The 15,913-nt window shown below is 46.4% G+C and overlaps 1 protein-coding gene across 2 annotated transcripts; it reads left to right on the top strand.

Moving 5' to 3' along the window:
• Positions 1–191: 191 nt before the first annotated feature.
• Tg (transglutaminase) lies at positions 192–9,541 on the top strand. Of its 2 annotated transcripts, none has more exons than XM_012490061.3 (10): positions 192–959; positions 5,613–5,962; positions 6,021–6,153; positions 6,234–6,463; positions 6,532–6,845; positions 6,908–7,177; positions 8,373–8,452; positions 8,522–8,666; positions 8,740–9,046; positions 9,116–9,541. In XM_012490061.3, the coding sequence occupies exons 1-10, from the start codon at positions 827–829 to the stop codon at positions 9,419–9,421; spliced, it is 2,268 nt and encodes a 755-aa protein (XP_012345515.3). In that variant the 5' UTR covers positions 192–826; the 3' UTR covers positions 9,422–9,541. The 2 variants fall into 2 exon arrangements, with proteins under 2 accessions (XP_012345515.3, XP_086760332.1); XM_086904206.1 differs by lacking the exon at positions 192–959 and adding an exon at positions 3,859–4,096.
• The last annotated feature ends 6,372 nt before the right edge of the window (positions 9,542–15,913 follow it).

Below are 15,913 nucleotides of genomic sequence, written 5' to 3'. Positions count from 1 at the left end.
AAAAACGCTCGAAAAGAATAGAGTTTAGTTTTGTTAAAATTACGTTATCATTAATAGGAAAAGTATTTCTTTGGAATTGTTTTACTCATAAAGGAAAGAGATAAATAATGCGATGACAAGATAAAGATATATAAAGATCGTTAGCGATCGCCTAAAAATTGACCGAAGGCTACACAGATCTTGATGTCTGCATCATTCACGATGCCAACTGATTCTCTGACAGTCGCTCATTTACTTGCGAGCAGATCGACACAACGCATCGCCTATATCAGTCCGTGTTCGAGTTTAAAATGTGAAGTGATATCATTCATTTGATTACATTTCTTTTTTTTAATCTTTTAAATTTTTCAGAATTATCGATACTCGAATTATATTTATAGTAATTTTTAACAAACTTATTTACGATAAATTTATTTACAACAAATTTTTTTACGATAAACGAAAATATCATTATAAATGTTTATCTTTTTCGTATATATGTCTCGATAATTTAAACGCGATTTAAAACTATTAATTAACAGTTTTCCAATGTTAGAATCGATTCGTTCATAATAATTCATAGCCGAACCGAAATAAAAATATCTTTGATCGAACGATCGATAACGCAAGATTCAAGTTTTCTTTCCGTGTCAAATGTTCTTTTACGGATAAATATGCATCACATACTTAAGATACGTTTCGTAATGATAAATTAAAACGAAGTGACGTGTAAAACGTGACGGAATCGAAATAGAATCGTCATAAAATATCGTGGAAAGTATGGAAGATATAAACTTTTGAATTCATTACTGTAAAAGATTGGAGGGGAGAAAAAAAAAAAAAAAAAATGGGCAAATTTTGTTCGTGTTTCTCAAGATTCAGAGCAATCTTTAGACCCGAAACTGTTACAGACAATCCTCTCAACCCATTATGTACAAAACCGGAATGTCTTTCACGGCCACCTGCTGCATCTAATTCTGGTAAGTTACGAACAACATGTGTCTACAGATTTTTAATAAATTCCGGGATCACTCCCGGGAATTCTCGATATCGAATGTTTAATAACAGTCGTATTTTTATCGTATCATCCACAACTTTTATTTTCCTTAATTTATAAAAGTTAATTTCCCATTTGCATTTTTCTTTTGCATCGACTTCGATATATATAACCTATTAAATACATATATACGTATATATCGTGTAGATGAAAAGGATTAATTAATGACACATTAGAGGTCAAGATCCAGTACATTAGTCACACAAAAGGCACGTGTCGGACGAAAATCTTGATATGTCGATTAAATATATCTCTTTTTGGGAGAAAATTCGTTCCACGAACGCGATTCAAACAGAACTCGATGGTTCATCACTGGTACGTGAATATGTGCAATATAGATAAAAGCGAAAGCAAATGGAGGTAATTCACAAAGGATTTCAAAAGTTTCCTTGGCCCGAGTAACGTTCTTCTTCTTCTTCTTCTTCTTCTTCCTCTTGTATACTTTTCAAATCTATTTTAAGAAAACGCGTGCTAGCCAACTATAATATAATCTTCGATAATACGAGAAATGTTTTCGATCATCGCTTCTCAAAATCATTCAAGATTGTTCCGAAATATTTGCTTTACGTTTCGTTCGACGCGACGGTCACTTCTTTATCACGCGAATACATCATTATTTCGTCGATTTTTCTTTCATTTCTCTTTCGATGTGGATACGCTCGAGAGGATACGAACGATTTACGAGAGAACCTTGGAAGAAATATTTTTTCGAAAGTTTGAGCAACAGATATGTTTCGTTGGAAATTAGCAAGCAAACAGAAATCGACGTGAGTTCCGTCCGGCGCTTAAAGATTCGGTCGATAGTACTTCACCAAAGAAAATAAACTCGGGCTCCCAGCCAGATGGAAAATCTCAGTTTTCGCCTCTTTCGCGAGCAGTTGACCTAAATCGAATTATTCGACGATGCGTCGTTACTTTTATCTCTCCATCTTTTCCTATCCTGCCGCTCTCTTTCTTTCTTTCTTTCTTCCTTATGGACGAGCGGAGGGAAAAAAGTGGAAACGAACGCGACGTGCATTTAGCGGCCTCGAGGTGTGGCCATTGCCATGAATGAAAGTAAACTTACGCAAGTGGCGCCCTGACCTCTGTATCATGACGTCACCCGCAATTACGCAAACTATTAATATTGTGTCCGAGCTTTTTTTCTCTAAATATAAATCCGATAAATTTATGTGCCCCTACAGATCGAAAGCGGAACGAATCACTTTCTATGAATCATCTTCATCGAGATCGCATCGAGATTATTACTCACGCGAAACGAATCTCAACTTTTGACGCGATTACGCCCCCCTCCGTTTTCAAGACCCCTTTCTATCTGTCCAATGTTGCACGATCGAAGCTAGCCGATAGAAAATAGCCAACCACGGTGCGTTGCACGCGTATGATAAAATAAAATTTGATCAACGAGCGAAAAATGCGAATCTGTTCGCCTCCTTTTGTTTCGTTCTCTTCGCATCGAAGATAAACATTGTCGACGAGAGAACGTTAATTTAATTTTATGCGGTTCTACGGCTCGCGTAAAACACTACAAGTGGAAGAGAAAAGAAAAATATTCGCTACTTATCTTGGCTCGCTCCTCCTCGTCTTATACGCGTGTTTGGTACGATCGTTTCACTTTACAGTAGCATTCCAGCGATTAAGATTCATCGTTGCGTTTCCTCGCGTCTTCCTTTCCCCTTCGAGTCTCGAGCGTGATTAAATTAATCTCGAATCGAAAGTGATTGAAATTATCGACGAGGGCTCTAGAAAGAAATAAATCGTCGCGTCCCGATTCTTTTTTACACGGCGTTAAATGCGTAACATGGCGCGTCATCGATTCTTATGGATAATCTGCATTCTAGAGCGCTTGTGCGTTACTCGTATATATAGCCGACCAACTGAGACCGTTATTTTTAATCGAAAACAATACCATTAGGTACGTGGATGCTATAACTTCTCTCGCGGCTTACCGGCCCACCAAAATAGAATCGGTTTCGTACGAAACCGGTCGAAATGATCGAACGGCGGCTACCGTGTCGATTGCTTTGCGCAATTCGATCAATTTTCGATTATCCACGACTTTGTCTCCATGCATTATTATTATTATTCAGGAGGAAGGAAATCTTCTTTATTGGGCGAGAGTGCGGCGAGAGTATCCAGATGGATTTTTGTAAGAAAAAATAAAAGTATTTTTGCACCGTATTTTATGAACCGCGGAGAACGAATTTTCCATCTTTTTAAAAAATCGATCGAAATAGACGAGGACGCGAATCGCGGCAAAAGCGGGTGACGGTCAATGCGAACGAGTCGTCGTTTTCCAATTAATTGCAACGCAATCGCGGATATTCTTTTCCAAGGCTTAGACGATTTACCTTCTCTCTCTCTCTCTCTCTCTCTCTCTCACGCACACGACTGGAGCAATCGATCAACGCTGCTCGCGATCGTGTAGAGAAACGAGACGATTATCGGTCCCCAAATACGGCGAATCGATGTCGATCGATCCTCGATCGGCCCAATTTACTCGGAAAAAAAAAAGGAAAAAACGACACACGGCGCGGATCGGTTTTCATCAGAAGGAGGCAAGAATTTTCTTGGAACGGCGCGAATTATCGAGCGATTCGTTCCGCAATTACGCATAAATTACGGGGAAATAATGGAATGGGATGAAAAGTAGGTGACTCCTACCGACATATCCGCCAATCATCCGATCGCGCCATGTATGGAAGCGTTTGCGTCGATGCACAAAAGTCCTTGAGGATTCTCCTAGAACGCAGCCAACCCACCCGGCCCGACCCAACCCAACCCAACCCGAGCACCGAATTACGACGGACTTCTTCCTAGTTACCGCGGTGCACCGAGCTATCGCTCGAGTGCTCGCTCGCTTCTCGGAAGTCTTTGGTCACCGATCGAAAGGCCGCGGCGCGCGATCATCGCCGCCGTCGCCGATGGATTCAGTCTTTCGTTCGTTCTCGAGGGACGTGTTCACGTTTCCCGATCCAAGAGCCATGTTTTACAGATTCTACGATCGTTACCGGATCTTCAACGATCGCCGCTTCAGACCCTTCCCCTTCGCCTTTTATTGTGAGTCTATACGCTTGCTTTCTTTCCTCTTTCTTTTTTTTTTTGAAAGAAGGAAGATTGGAAAATTTTCAATTGTCGCTTTTTTCTTTTCGAAAGAAGAAGGCAGAACTTGGAAAACTTTTAATTTTTCGAAAGAAAATTTTTAATTTCTCGTACTGTCCTTTCTCGAAAGAAGGAAAGAGGATCGGAAAATTTTTAATTTTGCTCTTATCGCTCTTCTCTTTTCGAAAGAAGATTGGAAAATTTTTAATTTCCCTCTTTTCTTTTCGAAAGAAAATTTTTAATTTCTCGTATTGTTCTTTCGAAAGAAGAAAAGAGGATCGAAAAATTTTCAATTTTTCGAAAGAAGAAAAGATCGAAAAATTTTTAATTTCTCGTATTGTTCTTTTTCGAAAGAAGAAAAGAGGGTCGAAAAATTGAAAATTTTTCGAAAGAAGAAAAGAGGATCGAAAAATTTTCAATTTTTCGAAAGAAGAAAAGAAGATCGAAAAATTTTTAATTTTGCTCTTATCGCTCTTTTCTTTTCGAAAGAAGATTGGAAAATTTTTAATTTCGCTCTTTTCTTTTCGAAAGAAAATTTTCAATTTTTCGAAAGAAGAAAAAATCGAAAAATTTTTAATTTCTCGTATTGTTCTTTTTCGAAAGAAGAAAAGAGGGTCGAAAAATTTTCAATTTTTCGAAAGAAGAAAAGAGGATCGAAAAATTTTCAATTTTTCGAAAGAAGAAAAGAAGATCGAAAAATTTTTAATTTCTCGTATTGTTCTTTTTCGAAAGAAGAAAAGAGGATCGAAAAATTTTCAATTTTTCGAAAGAAGAAAAGAAGATCGAAAAATTTTTAATTTTGCTATTATCGCTCTTTTCTTTTCGAAAGAAGATTGGAAAATTTTTAATTTCGCCCTTTTCTTTTCGAAAGAAAATTTTTAATTTCTCGTATTGTTTTTTTTCGTAAGAAGAAAACAGGGTCGAAAAATTTTCAATTTTTTGGAAGAAGAAAAGAGGATCGAAAAATTTTCAATTTTTCGAAAGAAGAAAAGAGGATCGAAAAATTTTCAATTTTTCGAAAGAAGAAAAGAGGATCGAATTGAAAATTTTTCGAAAGAAGAAAAGATCGAAAAATTTTTAATTTCTCGTATTGTTCTTTTTCGAAAGAAGAAAAGAAGATCGAAAAATTTTTAATTTCTCGTATTGTTCTTTTTCGAAAGAAGAAAAGAGGGTCGAAAAATTTTCAATTTTTCGAAAGAAGAAAAGAGGGTCGAAAAATTTTCAATTTTTCGAAAGAAGAAAAGAGGGTCGAAAAATTTTCAATTTTTCGAAAGAAGAAAAGATCGAAAAATTTCTAATTTCTCGTATTGTTCTTTTTCGAAAGAAAAAAAGATCGAAAAATTTTTAATTTCGCTCTTCTTTTTCGAAAAAAAGAAAGAGAATCGGCAAATTAATTTCTCCCTCTCGCCACACGAATTAAACGATCGATATCGAACCACCAAAAAACAACCTGGCCTCGTAATTGCGACCGCAGGGGAGGACCTGAGCGTGCCTGTGCTCACGATCCTGGACGTGGACCCGTGCATCGGCGAGAACGGGGCGAACCACCGGACGTCGAGGTACGAGGCGATGAGCCGGGCTGGGGACGGCTCGAGGCTGGTCGTGAGACGCGGCCAACCCTTCTACCTGCACCTCGCCTTGTCCAGGGACTACGACCCGGCCGTCGACGCCGTGTCCATAGTGTTCACCGTGGACGGGGTCGACAGGCCCCAATACGGCCACGGCACCCTCGTAGCCACCCCCGTCCTCTACCCCGGCGAACGGTCCCCCGCAACCTGGCAGGCGACCATCGACTCCCTTCACTCCGATTTCGCTCGACTCAAGGTAATACCTCCCCCCCCCTCCCCCTCCTCCTCTTCTTCAACCCCTCTTCGACCCGCAGATCGTCCCCGCCCCGGACGCGATAATAGGCAAGTGGAGGATGGACATCGACACGAAGAACAAGAACTCGCAAGGGGCGATCAGTTACACGATGAAGCACCCGTTCTACCTCCTCTTCAATCCTTGGTGCCGAGGTAGAGATTCACTTTTTCACCTCCTCTGTATTTTCAAGTTTTTTTTGAATCGCGCGTGTGCTTTCTTCCTCACTTTTCAGAGGACGCTGTTTACATGGAGGACGAGGAGGAGCGGCAGGAGTACGTGATGGCGGAGGACGGGCTGATATGGCGCGGCAGCCACAACCGCCTCAGGCCAACCGTGTGGAAGTACTCGCAGTTCGAGCGCGACATACTGGATTGCGCGTTGCACCTGATGATCCAGGTCGGGAAGGTTCGAGTTTCGGCGAGGCGCGACCCAGTCGTCGTGTGCCGCGTCCTGTCCGCAGCCGTGAGTAACAGCACGTGTCTTCCTTCCTTCCTTGGTTGCTTGGGATTCGCACGTTGGTTTGTCGGAAGGTGAACTCGGCGGACGACAACGGGGCGGTGATGGGGAATTGGTCGGACGATTTCGGGGGTGGCACGCCGCCCACCAAGTGGCTGGGCTCGCAGAAGATACTGCAGCAGTACTACAGGACGAGGAAACCGGTCAAGTACGGGCAGTGCTGGGTGTTCTCGGGCGTGTTGGCCACCATTTGCCGTGCCCTCGGCCTCCCGTGCCGCGTCGTGACCAATTACGCGAGCGCCCACGACACGCAGAGCAGCCTCACCGTCGACTACTTCGTGGACGCCGAGGGGAGGGCGATGGAGGAGTTGAACAGCGACTCGATATGGCAAGTGCGCGAGATCTCTTCCTTCCCTTTGTCTCTTTATCCTTCGCCCTTCTTCTTTGCAGGAATTTCCACGTGTGGAACGAGGTGTGGATGAGACGGGACGACATATCGGCCGAGTATTCAGGATGGCAGGCGATCGACGCCACCCCTCAGGAGTTGAGCGAGGACGCGTACAGGTGCGGGCCCGCGTCCGTGGTAGGCGTGAAAAGAGGCGAGGTATTGCGCCCGTACGACAACGCTTTCCTCTTCGCCGAGGTGAACGCGGACAAGGTGTTTTGGCGATACAACGGGCCCACCCAGCCGTTGAAGCTCATCCGGAAGGACTCGTACGGGTGAGCGTGTCCGACGTCTCTCCTTTGCACTTTCGTATGTCGGTATTCTACATTTTGTTAATACATTTTGCGGATAAAATTTACGTATTTCTCAAATTTTTTTCACTACGAAAGTAATATGTTACCAAAGAAATGTTTTCATCTCGATCGAGTATGAAGAAGAAATTCCGAGTTGATCGGTAAATATATTCTTATAAATATAAATACGAACGCAAAGGATCAACTTTTTAACGTTACGAGCGACACTTCGCGAATCACTGAACGAGCCAAGGATGCGCACGGTTTGCTCGAGAAAGATCGTCAGCGGCCGCGTTTGCGCACTCATCGCGACTCGAGTTGCTTCGACGAGGTGTTTATTCGAAAAAAAAAAAAAAAACTAACGATAAAAACGAAATATCAACGCGTTTTCAGAGAAAAATAATTCGACGTGCTCGAATCGCTCGTCATATCGTACAATATACGGCATCTTGTGCAGAGCGACTATAGTCGGTCCGTAGTAGCGAAAGAATTAAATATAAATACGAGTGCAATGAGTTGATCCTTTAACTACGGGCGACTCTTCCTCCGCGACATTTCGCGGTTGAATGAGCCAAAGATGCGCACGGTTTGCTCGAGAAAGATCGTCAGCGGCCGCGTTTGCGCACTTATCGCGACACGAGTTGCTTCGACGAGGTGTTTATTCGAAAAAAAAAAAAAAACTAACGATAAAAACGAAATATCGACGCGTTTTCAGAGAAAGATAATTCGACGTGCTCGAATCGCTCGTCATATCGTACAATATACGGCATCTTGTGCAGAGCGACTATAGTCGGTCCGTAGTAGCGAAAGGATTAAATATAAATACGAGTGCAATGAGTTGATCCTTTAACTACGGGCGACTCTTCCTCCGCGACATTTCGCGGTTGAACGAGCTAAAGATGCGCACGGTTTGCTCGAGAAAGATCGTCAGCGGCCGCGTTTGCGCACTCATCGCGACACGAGTTGCTTCGACGAGGTGTTTATTCGAAAAAAAAAAAAACTAACGATAAAAACGAAATATCGACGCTACGTTTTCAAAGAAAGATACTTGATGTGCACCAATTCCAATCGTTCGTCGTACCGTACGATACGCGGTCTATCTTATGCCTATAGTCGTTCGTAGTAACGAGAAGGTTAGGTTAAGTAATTCTCCTCTGACTCTTCCGCGTTTCCGTAGGATCGGCCAACTGATCAGCACGAAGGCGGTGGGCAGATGGGCGAGGGAGGACATCACTCACACCTACAAGTATCCGGAAAGTAAGGATAAGCAGAGGAAAAGAATTTGAGAATGGAGAGAAACTTGTGTGTTTTGTTCGAATTCCGTAGAATCGGAAGAGGAGCGGGCCGCCATGTTGAAGGCGTTGCGCCAGAGCCAATCCTTGTTCAGCCGTTACTATCTCAACGAGGAATTCAACGACGTCACGTTCGACTTTGAGCTTAGGGACGATATCGTGATAGGACAACCGTTCAGGTAAACTTCTTCCATTTCCTCCTCCTCCTCCTCCTTGCATGAAGGATACTCATGCACGGATCTGGTTGAGCAGCGTGGTGCTGTGGATCAGGAACAAGAGCGATCGGAAAGAGTATCGGGTGTCGGTGATTCTGAGAGTGGAGACGGTGCTGTACACGGGGAGGGTCGGCGAGCCGGTGAAAAGATGGAGCGTGGATCGAGTGGTGAGGGCGGGGGCGGTGGAGGAGGTGCGCATGGAGGTGTCCTGGCAGGAATACGGGCCCCGGTTATTGGATCAATGCGCGTTCAACGTCGCCTGCCTCGCCACCGTCAAGGACACCAATTTCGAATATTTTGCCCAGGACGATTTCCGCGTGAGGAAGCCCGACATCGCGATCACGGTAAGCGCGACGACCGCCTGCTTTCTCGACGATCGAGAAGATTCTCACCGATTCGCTGCATTTTCGTAGTTGGAGAACGAGGCGATAGCGGGGGACGAGTTGAAGGCGACGGCCAAATTCCAGAATCCGTTGCCGATCCCGTTGAACAAAGGCCGTTTCCTGATCGAGGGTCCTGGCCTGGACGAGCAGTTGAAAGTGAAATTGTCGGAAACGGTGCAGACGGGAGCTTACGCCCAGTGTTCATTCTCCATGGTGCCGAGACACGAGGGACGCGGCACGATAGCGGCGAAATTTTACTCGAAGGAACTCGAGGATGTGGACGGTTTCGTCAATTTTATGGTGAAATCGAGAAGATTGGTCGCGAACGGCGATTAAGCTCGTATATACGTTCGTACTACGAGCCTTTCCCTCACTTCTTTTTCTTCTTTCGTAACGTGTCTAATGTCGTTTGTTACGTTCTTTTGTTGCGACGAATAATAAAAGTTTTGAAAGTTTGCTCGCTCGTATTTGCTTCCCTCGGAAAAAAAAGCGGAAATGCGCGGCATGGAGATATCGAAAACATTTTTTTAGAGTGAAAGAGAGAGAGAGAGAAGCGGCAGGACGAATGGGATACCGGTTCGGAAACAGGCTCGCGCGTTAGTCGAACGTCCGATAAAAAATTCAATCGACGAAGAGAACTAGCAGCGTGGATATTGGACGAGAGAGAGAGAAAGAGAGAGAGAAGATGGATGCGTATATTATTCGGTAATAATACGAGGATACAAAGAGTAGGAGAGGAGAAGAAAAAAAAGAGAGAGAAAAGGGAGCGGACATCGTTTAGGAAATTAAGCGAGTATATATATGTGTGTGTGTGTGTGTGTGTGTATATAGACGGAGCGATTTATCGATACGATCGTTCGTTGAAAAGTTTCGAGGCGAAGAACGTATTTACGAAAAAACGGTGACTACGCGGTGGTATAAGGGGGGGACAGGGTAATATTTTTACGAGGGATCCTCTCCGTCTCGATTAGGAAGGCGCAGCGATAAGCTGGTAGCAAGTGAAGACGAATACGGGAGGATCGTCTAAAAGGGGAGAAGAGAAATGGGAAAAGGGAGGTAGGGGAGGAAGAAGAACGATATGGAAGATAGTAGTGAGATATGTCTAAATACATAACCGTGACACGTGATGGACGTGTTGCGGCCCCTGTCTACAGGGGTCTCTCTCTCGAAAGCCTACGGGGCCCGTACCGATCTCCATTTCGATCCATGGGATTCTGGGACTCCGGCACCCTGCTACGCGCCATGCATCAACACCCAAGATCCATCCCATTATACCTCATCGGAATAACAAACACGCCTTCCATCGCATAAACCAACGTTCTTTTGTTCCCATCGAATCCCAGGATCCGTCGGAATCGCGGTGAACAGCGCGCGCGCCTCACTCGCGGTGTATATGCGTGTTTTCGGGTCCATAGGGGGTCCTCTCGCACGATCCTCTCCACGAGAATCCGAGAAACGAAATTCGAACGGAAGAAACGACTTCGACTCTCCACCCTTCGATCTTTCTCTCGTAACTTTTCCTCGCGCGCCGCGATTCGCTCCGGTGTCGCTCTTTCCTTCGAGACTAACAGTATCTCTTATCTCCCATCCATCCCCCTTACTTCCGAGATACGTTTCTAGATGGCACCACCGTTCTCGAATCGTCGACCGAATCTATCTTCGTCTATTATTCGCCTCACGATTTCGTCACCAATGGGAGAACGCGAGCCGAACCAGAAAAATAAGTAAGAATTTTTTCGAATTCGACGAAAGAAGAGAGAAAAGCAAAAGAATTACGGTTAGTTTTCTCGTCATCGAAGAAGACGAATTTCGAAATAAAAAAAAAAAAACGAAAAATGGTGACTCGGTCGCGTCGAATCGCGATTATCGTTTCGAGATCGATGGGATCTCGTCGCTCATCCCTCGACAGTTTTTCCTCCATCTTCGAACCTTTCTCTCCGTTCGCGCGATCCTACAATGGAACGTATCGTGTGTGTGTGTGTGTGTGTGTGCGCGCGCGCGCGCGTGTATTTTGCGAAAAAAGAAAAGAAAGCGAGAAAAAAAGAAAGGTAATTCGAAGGAATAGCGGTATAAAAGAAAGAGAGAACGTTGAGCTCGAGTCACGATCGCATTTTGAATCGGTGGTCGGTGTTGAGAAATTAAATTTTCTAGACTCGTAGACGACGCGGACCGTCGGGTCGTATCGAGTTCGAATCTAATTTGCATGGAAGGACGGAACACGGGTTGTTTACCCATGTATATGTAAGCGTGGAACAGTTGCGAGCAGCGGCTGGCAACGTATTTGCGAGAGGATTTGGTAGGAAAGGAGAGAGGCCACACCGCCTTCCTTCGCGTATCGCCGAGGAAGGGTGGTATCGAGGGATCGTAGGAGGGATCCCGAAGGCGAAGCTCAGCGGAGAGAGGGACGCGAAAAAAGGGAGTGAGATATATATACATATATATATATATAACGTGGCGCGACTACCTTATTACGCATGCACCCTGTCCAACAAAAGGGACTCGTTCGTTCGTTCGTTCGCTCGCTCGCTCGCTCTCTTATTCGCTGACTGACTGACTGACTGAATAACTAACCGACTGAGTGACTGACTGACTGACGTACCGTACCACTTCGTCATCGTCCCTTCCCCCCCTCCGTTTACATATTTCCAAGATCAACATCGCCGCGAACGTTTCTCCCGATACAAATTCGAATGCGTGTTATTCGCGTGCAGAGAATAAATACCGTAATACCTCTATTTTGAGAGGCGATCGTTTCGAACGAAGGGGCGGTCCCGTCTATTCGTCTCTCCTTCCAAACGGATAGACGCTCGTTAGCGGTTTGCCGGCCGACTTACGAAAAAACAGAAGAATCGGGTTGAAAAGGAGGGACGGCGTTGAAAGACGCGGAGATTGGGACCGGTTCTTTCTTTCTTTCTTTTATTATACGGATACGGGGCGAGGTTGGAAAAAAAGGGTATATTTATCGAACGAGCACAAAAGAGTAGCGCGATCGGCGGTAGAGTGGCGGTGGCCCGTAGAATGGCGTTTAAGCACAGCGGTTACTGCGGTTCCCGTGGAATCGCGTGTCAACGTGTTTAGACGTTTGGCCGACGTCGACGGGAGGGGGGAGAGGAGGAAAGAAGCGTGCCCGCGGGAATTCGCGGCCATTGTGTCGGCCATCTTCCCGTCCTATTCGAACTATTATGTACACGTACAGGCGCGCGGTTCCGGACAGAGAAAGAACATTTGGCCGACGCCGAGCCGAGCCGCGGCGCGGCGCGGCGAGGCGAGGCGAGGCGAGGCGAACGTTTTCACCGCAACCGTTTATTCGAATTCGTGGAAAAAAAAAAAAAAAAAAAAAAAGAAAGAAAGAAATTCGTTTCGGCTTTTATTCGAAGGGGCCGGCCGGCGGGGTTCGCGTGCCATTCGTAATCGCGAAATTGCCTCCGCCGCGACCGATTCGACCGATATCGGCCAACCTAAACGGACATCTACTTAGAGGCTAATTTCTGTCTGCGGAAAAAGCAAAGAGAGAGAGAAAGGAGAGGAGGGACGATTCTCGTTGGCACGCACGTCGAATCGGATAGAGAGAGAGGGAGAGAGACGTCCCGAGGGAGAGATCGCGGCTTTATGCCGGGTATACCCGGTTGACATCGAAATCCAGTGACGTATCTAATTGAGAGCAGTTTAACGGCGAGGGCGGATCAGTGGGATAAGCCGTAAGCCGGCGAAGCCGGTGCGCGAGATCACCCTAGGCTTATAACTGGCGGGGAATCTTCTTCCAACTACCCTTCCGCAGAGTACATTCCGGCTCGTGATACGGCGACCCTTCTTCCCGCCCTTCCCCCAACCGGACCAGCCCCGCTCCCAGCTGCTACCCTCGCCTATCTGCCGAGAGAATCCGGCGTAAATAATGCCGATTATCCCCCCGGCAATTGTTTTATCGACCGAGCTGTCCCGCTCGAACAGCAATCTCGAAAGAGAGGGTGGCCCCGCGTTCCCGTTCCGCGCCTCTCACCTCCGACCTTTCTCCCTCCTCCTCCTCCTCCTCCCTCGCTCACCTTACACAGATTTACGAGTCGCTTCGAGGAGGGTGAAGACTCGAAAAGTAAATTTCCCTGCCTTCTTCTCGTCTTCTATTTCCCTCTCTTTCGTTTTCCGACCGATAACTTTGTCGTCGCCGCGATACCTCCTCCTCCCCTTCTGCCCCTCCTTCGGTCGGGCAACGTTTCCACTCGGACTCGATTAATATTCCCGCAACGGCGCGACAAAGGAAGGAGTCTCTCAGCCAATCCGCTCCTATCCAATCTGTTTCCACGAGGAAACGAGGGAATTACCCTCGAAATCGGGTAATAATATCGAGTAAAACCGATTCCCTGGGAAAAAACTAATTTCACGGATACGAAGGGGCGGGAAAAAGCGGAAACGTGGTGGTGGGTTTATCGAGTAAAGGGGAGAGAGAGAGAGAGAGAGAGAGAGAGAAAATCCGTCCACGGATTTTCCTCCGTTTCCAGACTCCCCCCTCCCCCCCTCCCCCTCCCCCCTCCCCCCGCCGTCCCTTCAAAGTATTTACGTAGGTGCGTAGGTACGGCGGGCACCCCGTCGCTCCTCTAGGCGTGGACGCTTCGACCGAATATTTGTTATTCTAATGTCGCGTTATATATATTTGTTTGTTGGGGAGGGAGAGGGAGGGCGTGGGCGAGTAACCCGAAGTGTGAAACACGTTGTAACGCGTTTCCTCCTCCTCCTCCTCCTCCTGGAATTCCATTCTCCTGTTCGGATGTTCCGGCTCGACGACCGGCTCCCGCTTTCTCCACTTTTCCGTCCTCTCTCTTCCTGAGAGAGAGACACGTTCCTCGAGAACAAATTTTTTTTCAATTCGCAATTTAACCCGTCTCTGAAACGGTTGATTCCGTTCGCACGATTCGTCATCTCGATCGACGAATTACATTTCTCTCGTGGTAAAACAGGATAACAAAGAAAATTCGCTTCTCGAAAGTACGATTCGCGTCGGATTCGGGTCGACGAATTACATTTCTCTCGTGGTAAAACAGGATAATAAAGAAAATTCGCTTCTCGAAAGTACGATTCGCGTCGGATTCGGGTCGACGAATTACATTTCTCTCGTGGTAAAACAGGATAATAAAGAAAATTCGCCTCTCGAAAGTGCGATTCACGTGGACGAATTACATCGCGACACGATACGTATGATAAAGAAAATTCGACAAATGGATGGTTTAAATTATATGCATAGGAGATTTATCGACTCGACGATGGGACGCGAAACAAAGGAAAATCGGGCGCGATCTCGTAAGTAATCCGTGTATCCAGATACAGGCGTCGACGTGCTCGCGTGCCGATCCCTTATCGTGGTTAATCTCCACTTTTAGTTATCGCCGTTCCGACCGCCGTACGTTAACTCGTGATTTCCCGAATCGCTCTCGCCACGCGAGCGTTCCTTCGATTCCCCTTCTCGACTCGAATCGGATTTCGCATACGTTTCCATCGAAATTTTCTTTTTCTTTTCGCGCCACTTTCCAGCCCACGCATCGTAATCTCGCGCAGGGTTCCACAACAGGGATCCTCGTCCCCAGGCCTCGTATCTCGCGGCTTTAATATCCTTTCCGCGGCAGATGGGCTCGAGTGCGGTGGTGGTTGAGAAGAGAAGAGAAGAGAAGAGGAGTGGAGAGGAGAGGAGAAGAGACGCAGACGGTTTACGTTTTCGTCTTTCGAGCCGACAGATCCTCGATCGGCTCTCCCCAAGTTGTTCTCGAGAAGGAAAAGCTGGCGCCGCGACGCTCTCGACGGCCGCCGACTCGAGTCCTCCTCGAGTTTCGCTCTTTCGAGTTCTTTCCTTCTTCTCCTCCTCCTTCTCCTTCTTCTTTTCCCGCTTTCACCGTTTACCGCCCTCCTCCCTCGCTCTTCCCTCGACATCGTCTCCTCGTTATCGCAGCCACGAACACCAATTTCGTTGTTATTATTAGGAGCCGGCCCCGGCTGAAGGAGGCCGAACGAAAGAAACCGTGTGTTTACCCTCTCCAAAATCCACTCGAGAGGAGAAGCTCGTGCCATCGAGAAAGAGAGAGAGATTTTTTCCGTTTTTTATCCGTTCCACTCGCGCGCGCGCGCGTGTGTGCGTGTGTATATAATTTTTATAAACGAACCTTCTTTGTCGCATTTTCCACGCTATCCCGAATATCTTGGAATAGAATCTGCTCGAAATGGGGATCGTGTATTCGAATGTATACACTTTTTTACCCCTTTCTTTTTTTTTTGGGGGGGGGGGGGAGTCGCGAGATCGAACGCGAGTAGAGACGTTAGACGGATCCGTAGATCGTAATCGCGCGGAGTGGGTAGAGGAGTTCGAATTTAAGGAAAGCGACGCGCGGAGAGGAACGCCGGTTATAAGTGGATACAGTCGTAGCCTGTTAAACGGCGAGTTTCGCCACGGGTGACGAATTTGAAGGGTGGGGAGGGGGGAGGAGGGGAGGGGACGGTGACACCTCGGAGCATCCGCAACCGCCTCGAAAACGTTCGAATGCCAAAGAAAACGGGGGGTCCGGGACAGCTCGTTCCTGCGGTTCGTTCCCGCTCGAGCACGCCGCGTCTTTTCAGCTACCTGAAGAGGAGGAAGAGAAGAGGAAGAGGAGGAGGAGGAGGGAGAGACGGGTGTTCATATTTTATACGGGATGGGATCCTTTATGCGGTCGACTACGGGGGCACCCAGCGTGTCGAATAGAATTCAGGAGGCCGGGTATATATATATACACACATATATATACATATATATATATACACGATAGGTATTTTGACATGGCCGAGAAATTAGTATAATAAAGGGGGGCTAAG

Source organism: Apis florea, unplaced genomic scaffold (genome assembly GCF_048593485.1).
Source record: "Apis florea isolate Af1SG1 unplaced genomic scaffold, ASM4859348v1 contig_2350_pilon, whole genome shotgun sequence".
Lineage (NCBI taxonomy): Eukaryota > Metazoa > Arthropoda > Insecta > Hymenoptera > Apidae > Apis > Apis florea.
The sequence above is the reverse complement of the archived record's forward strand: the minus strand, read 5'-3'. Positions and strand labels throughout refer to the sequence as shown.

What these genes read in the sequence shown, in the direction of transcription:
- Tg (XM_086904206.1), top strand. Translation starts at nt 3,961, where the DNA reads ATGGATTCAGTCTTTCGTTCGTTCTCGAGGGACGTGTTCACGTTTCCC. An exon ending in CTTCCCCTTCGCCTTTTATT is followed by an intron (nt 4,097 to 5,612) that starts GTGAGTCTATAC and finishes TTGCGACCGCAG; the next exon opens with GGGAGGACCTGAGCGTGCCT. An exon ending in TTGAACAGCGACTCGATATG is followed by an intron (nt 6,846 to 6,907) that starts GCAAGTGCGCGA and finishes TCTTCTTTGCAG; the next exon opens with GAATTTCCACGTGTGGAACG.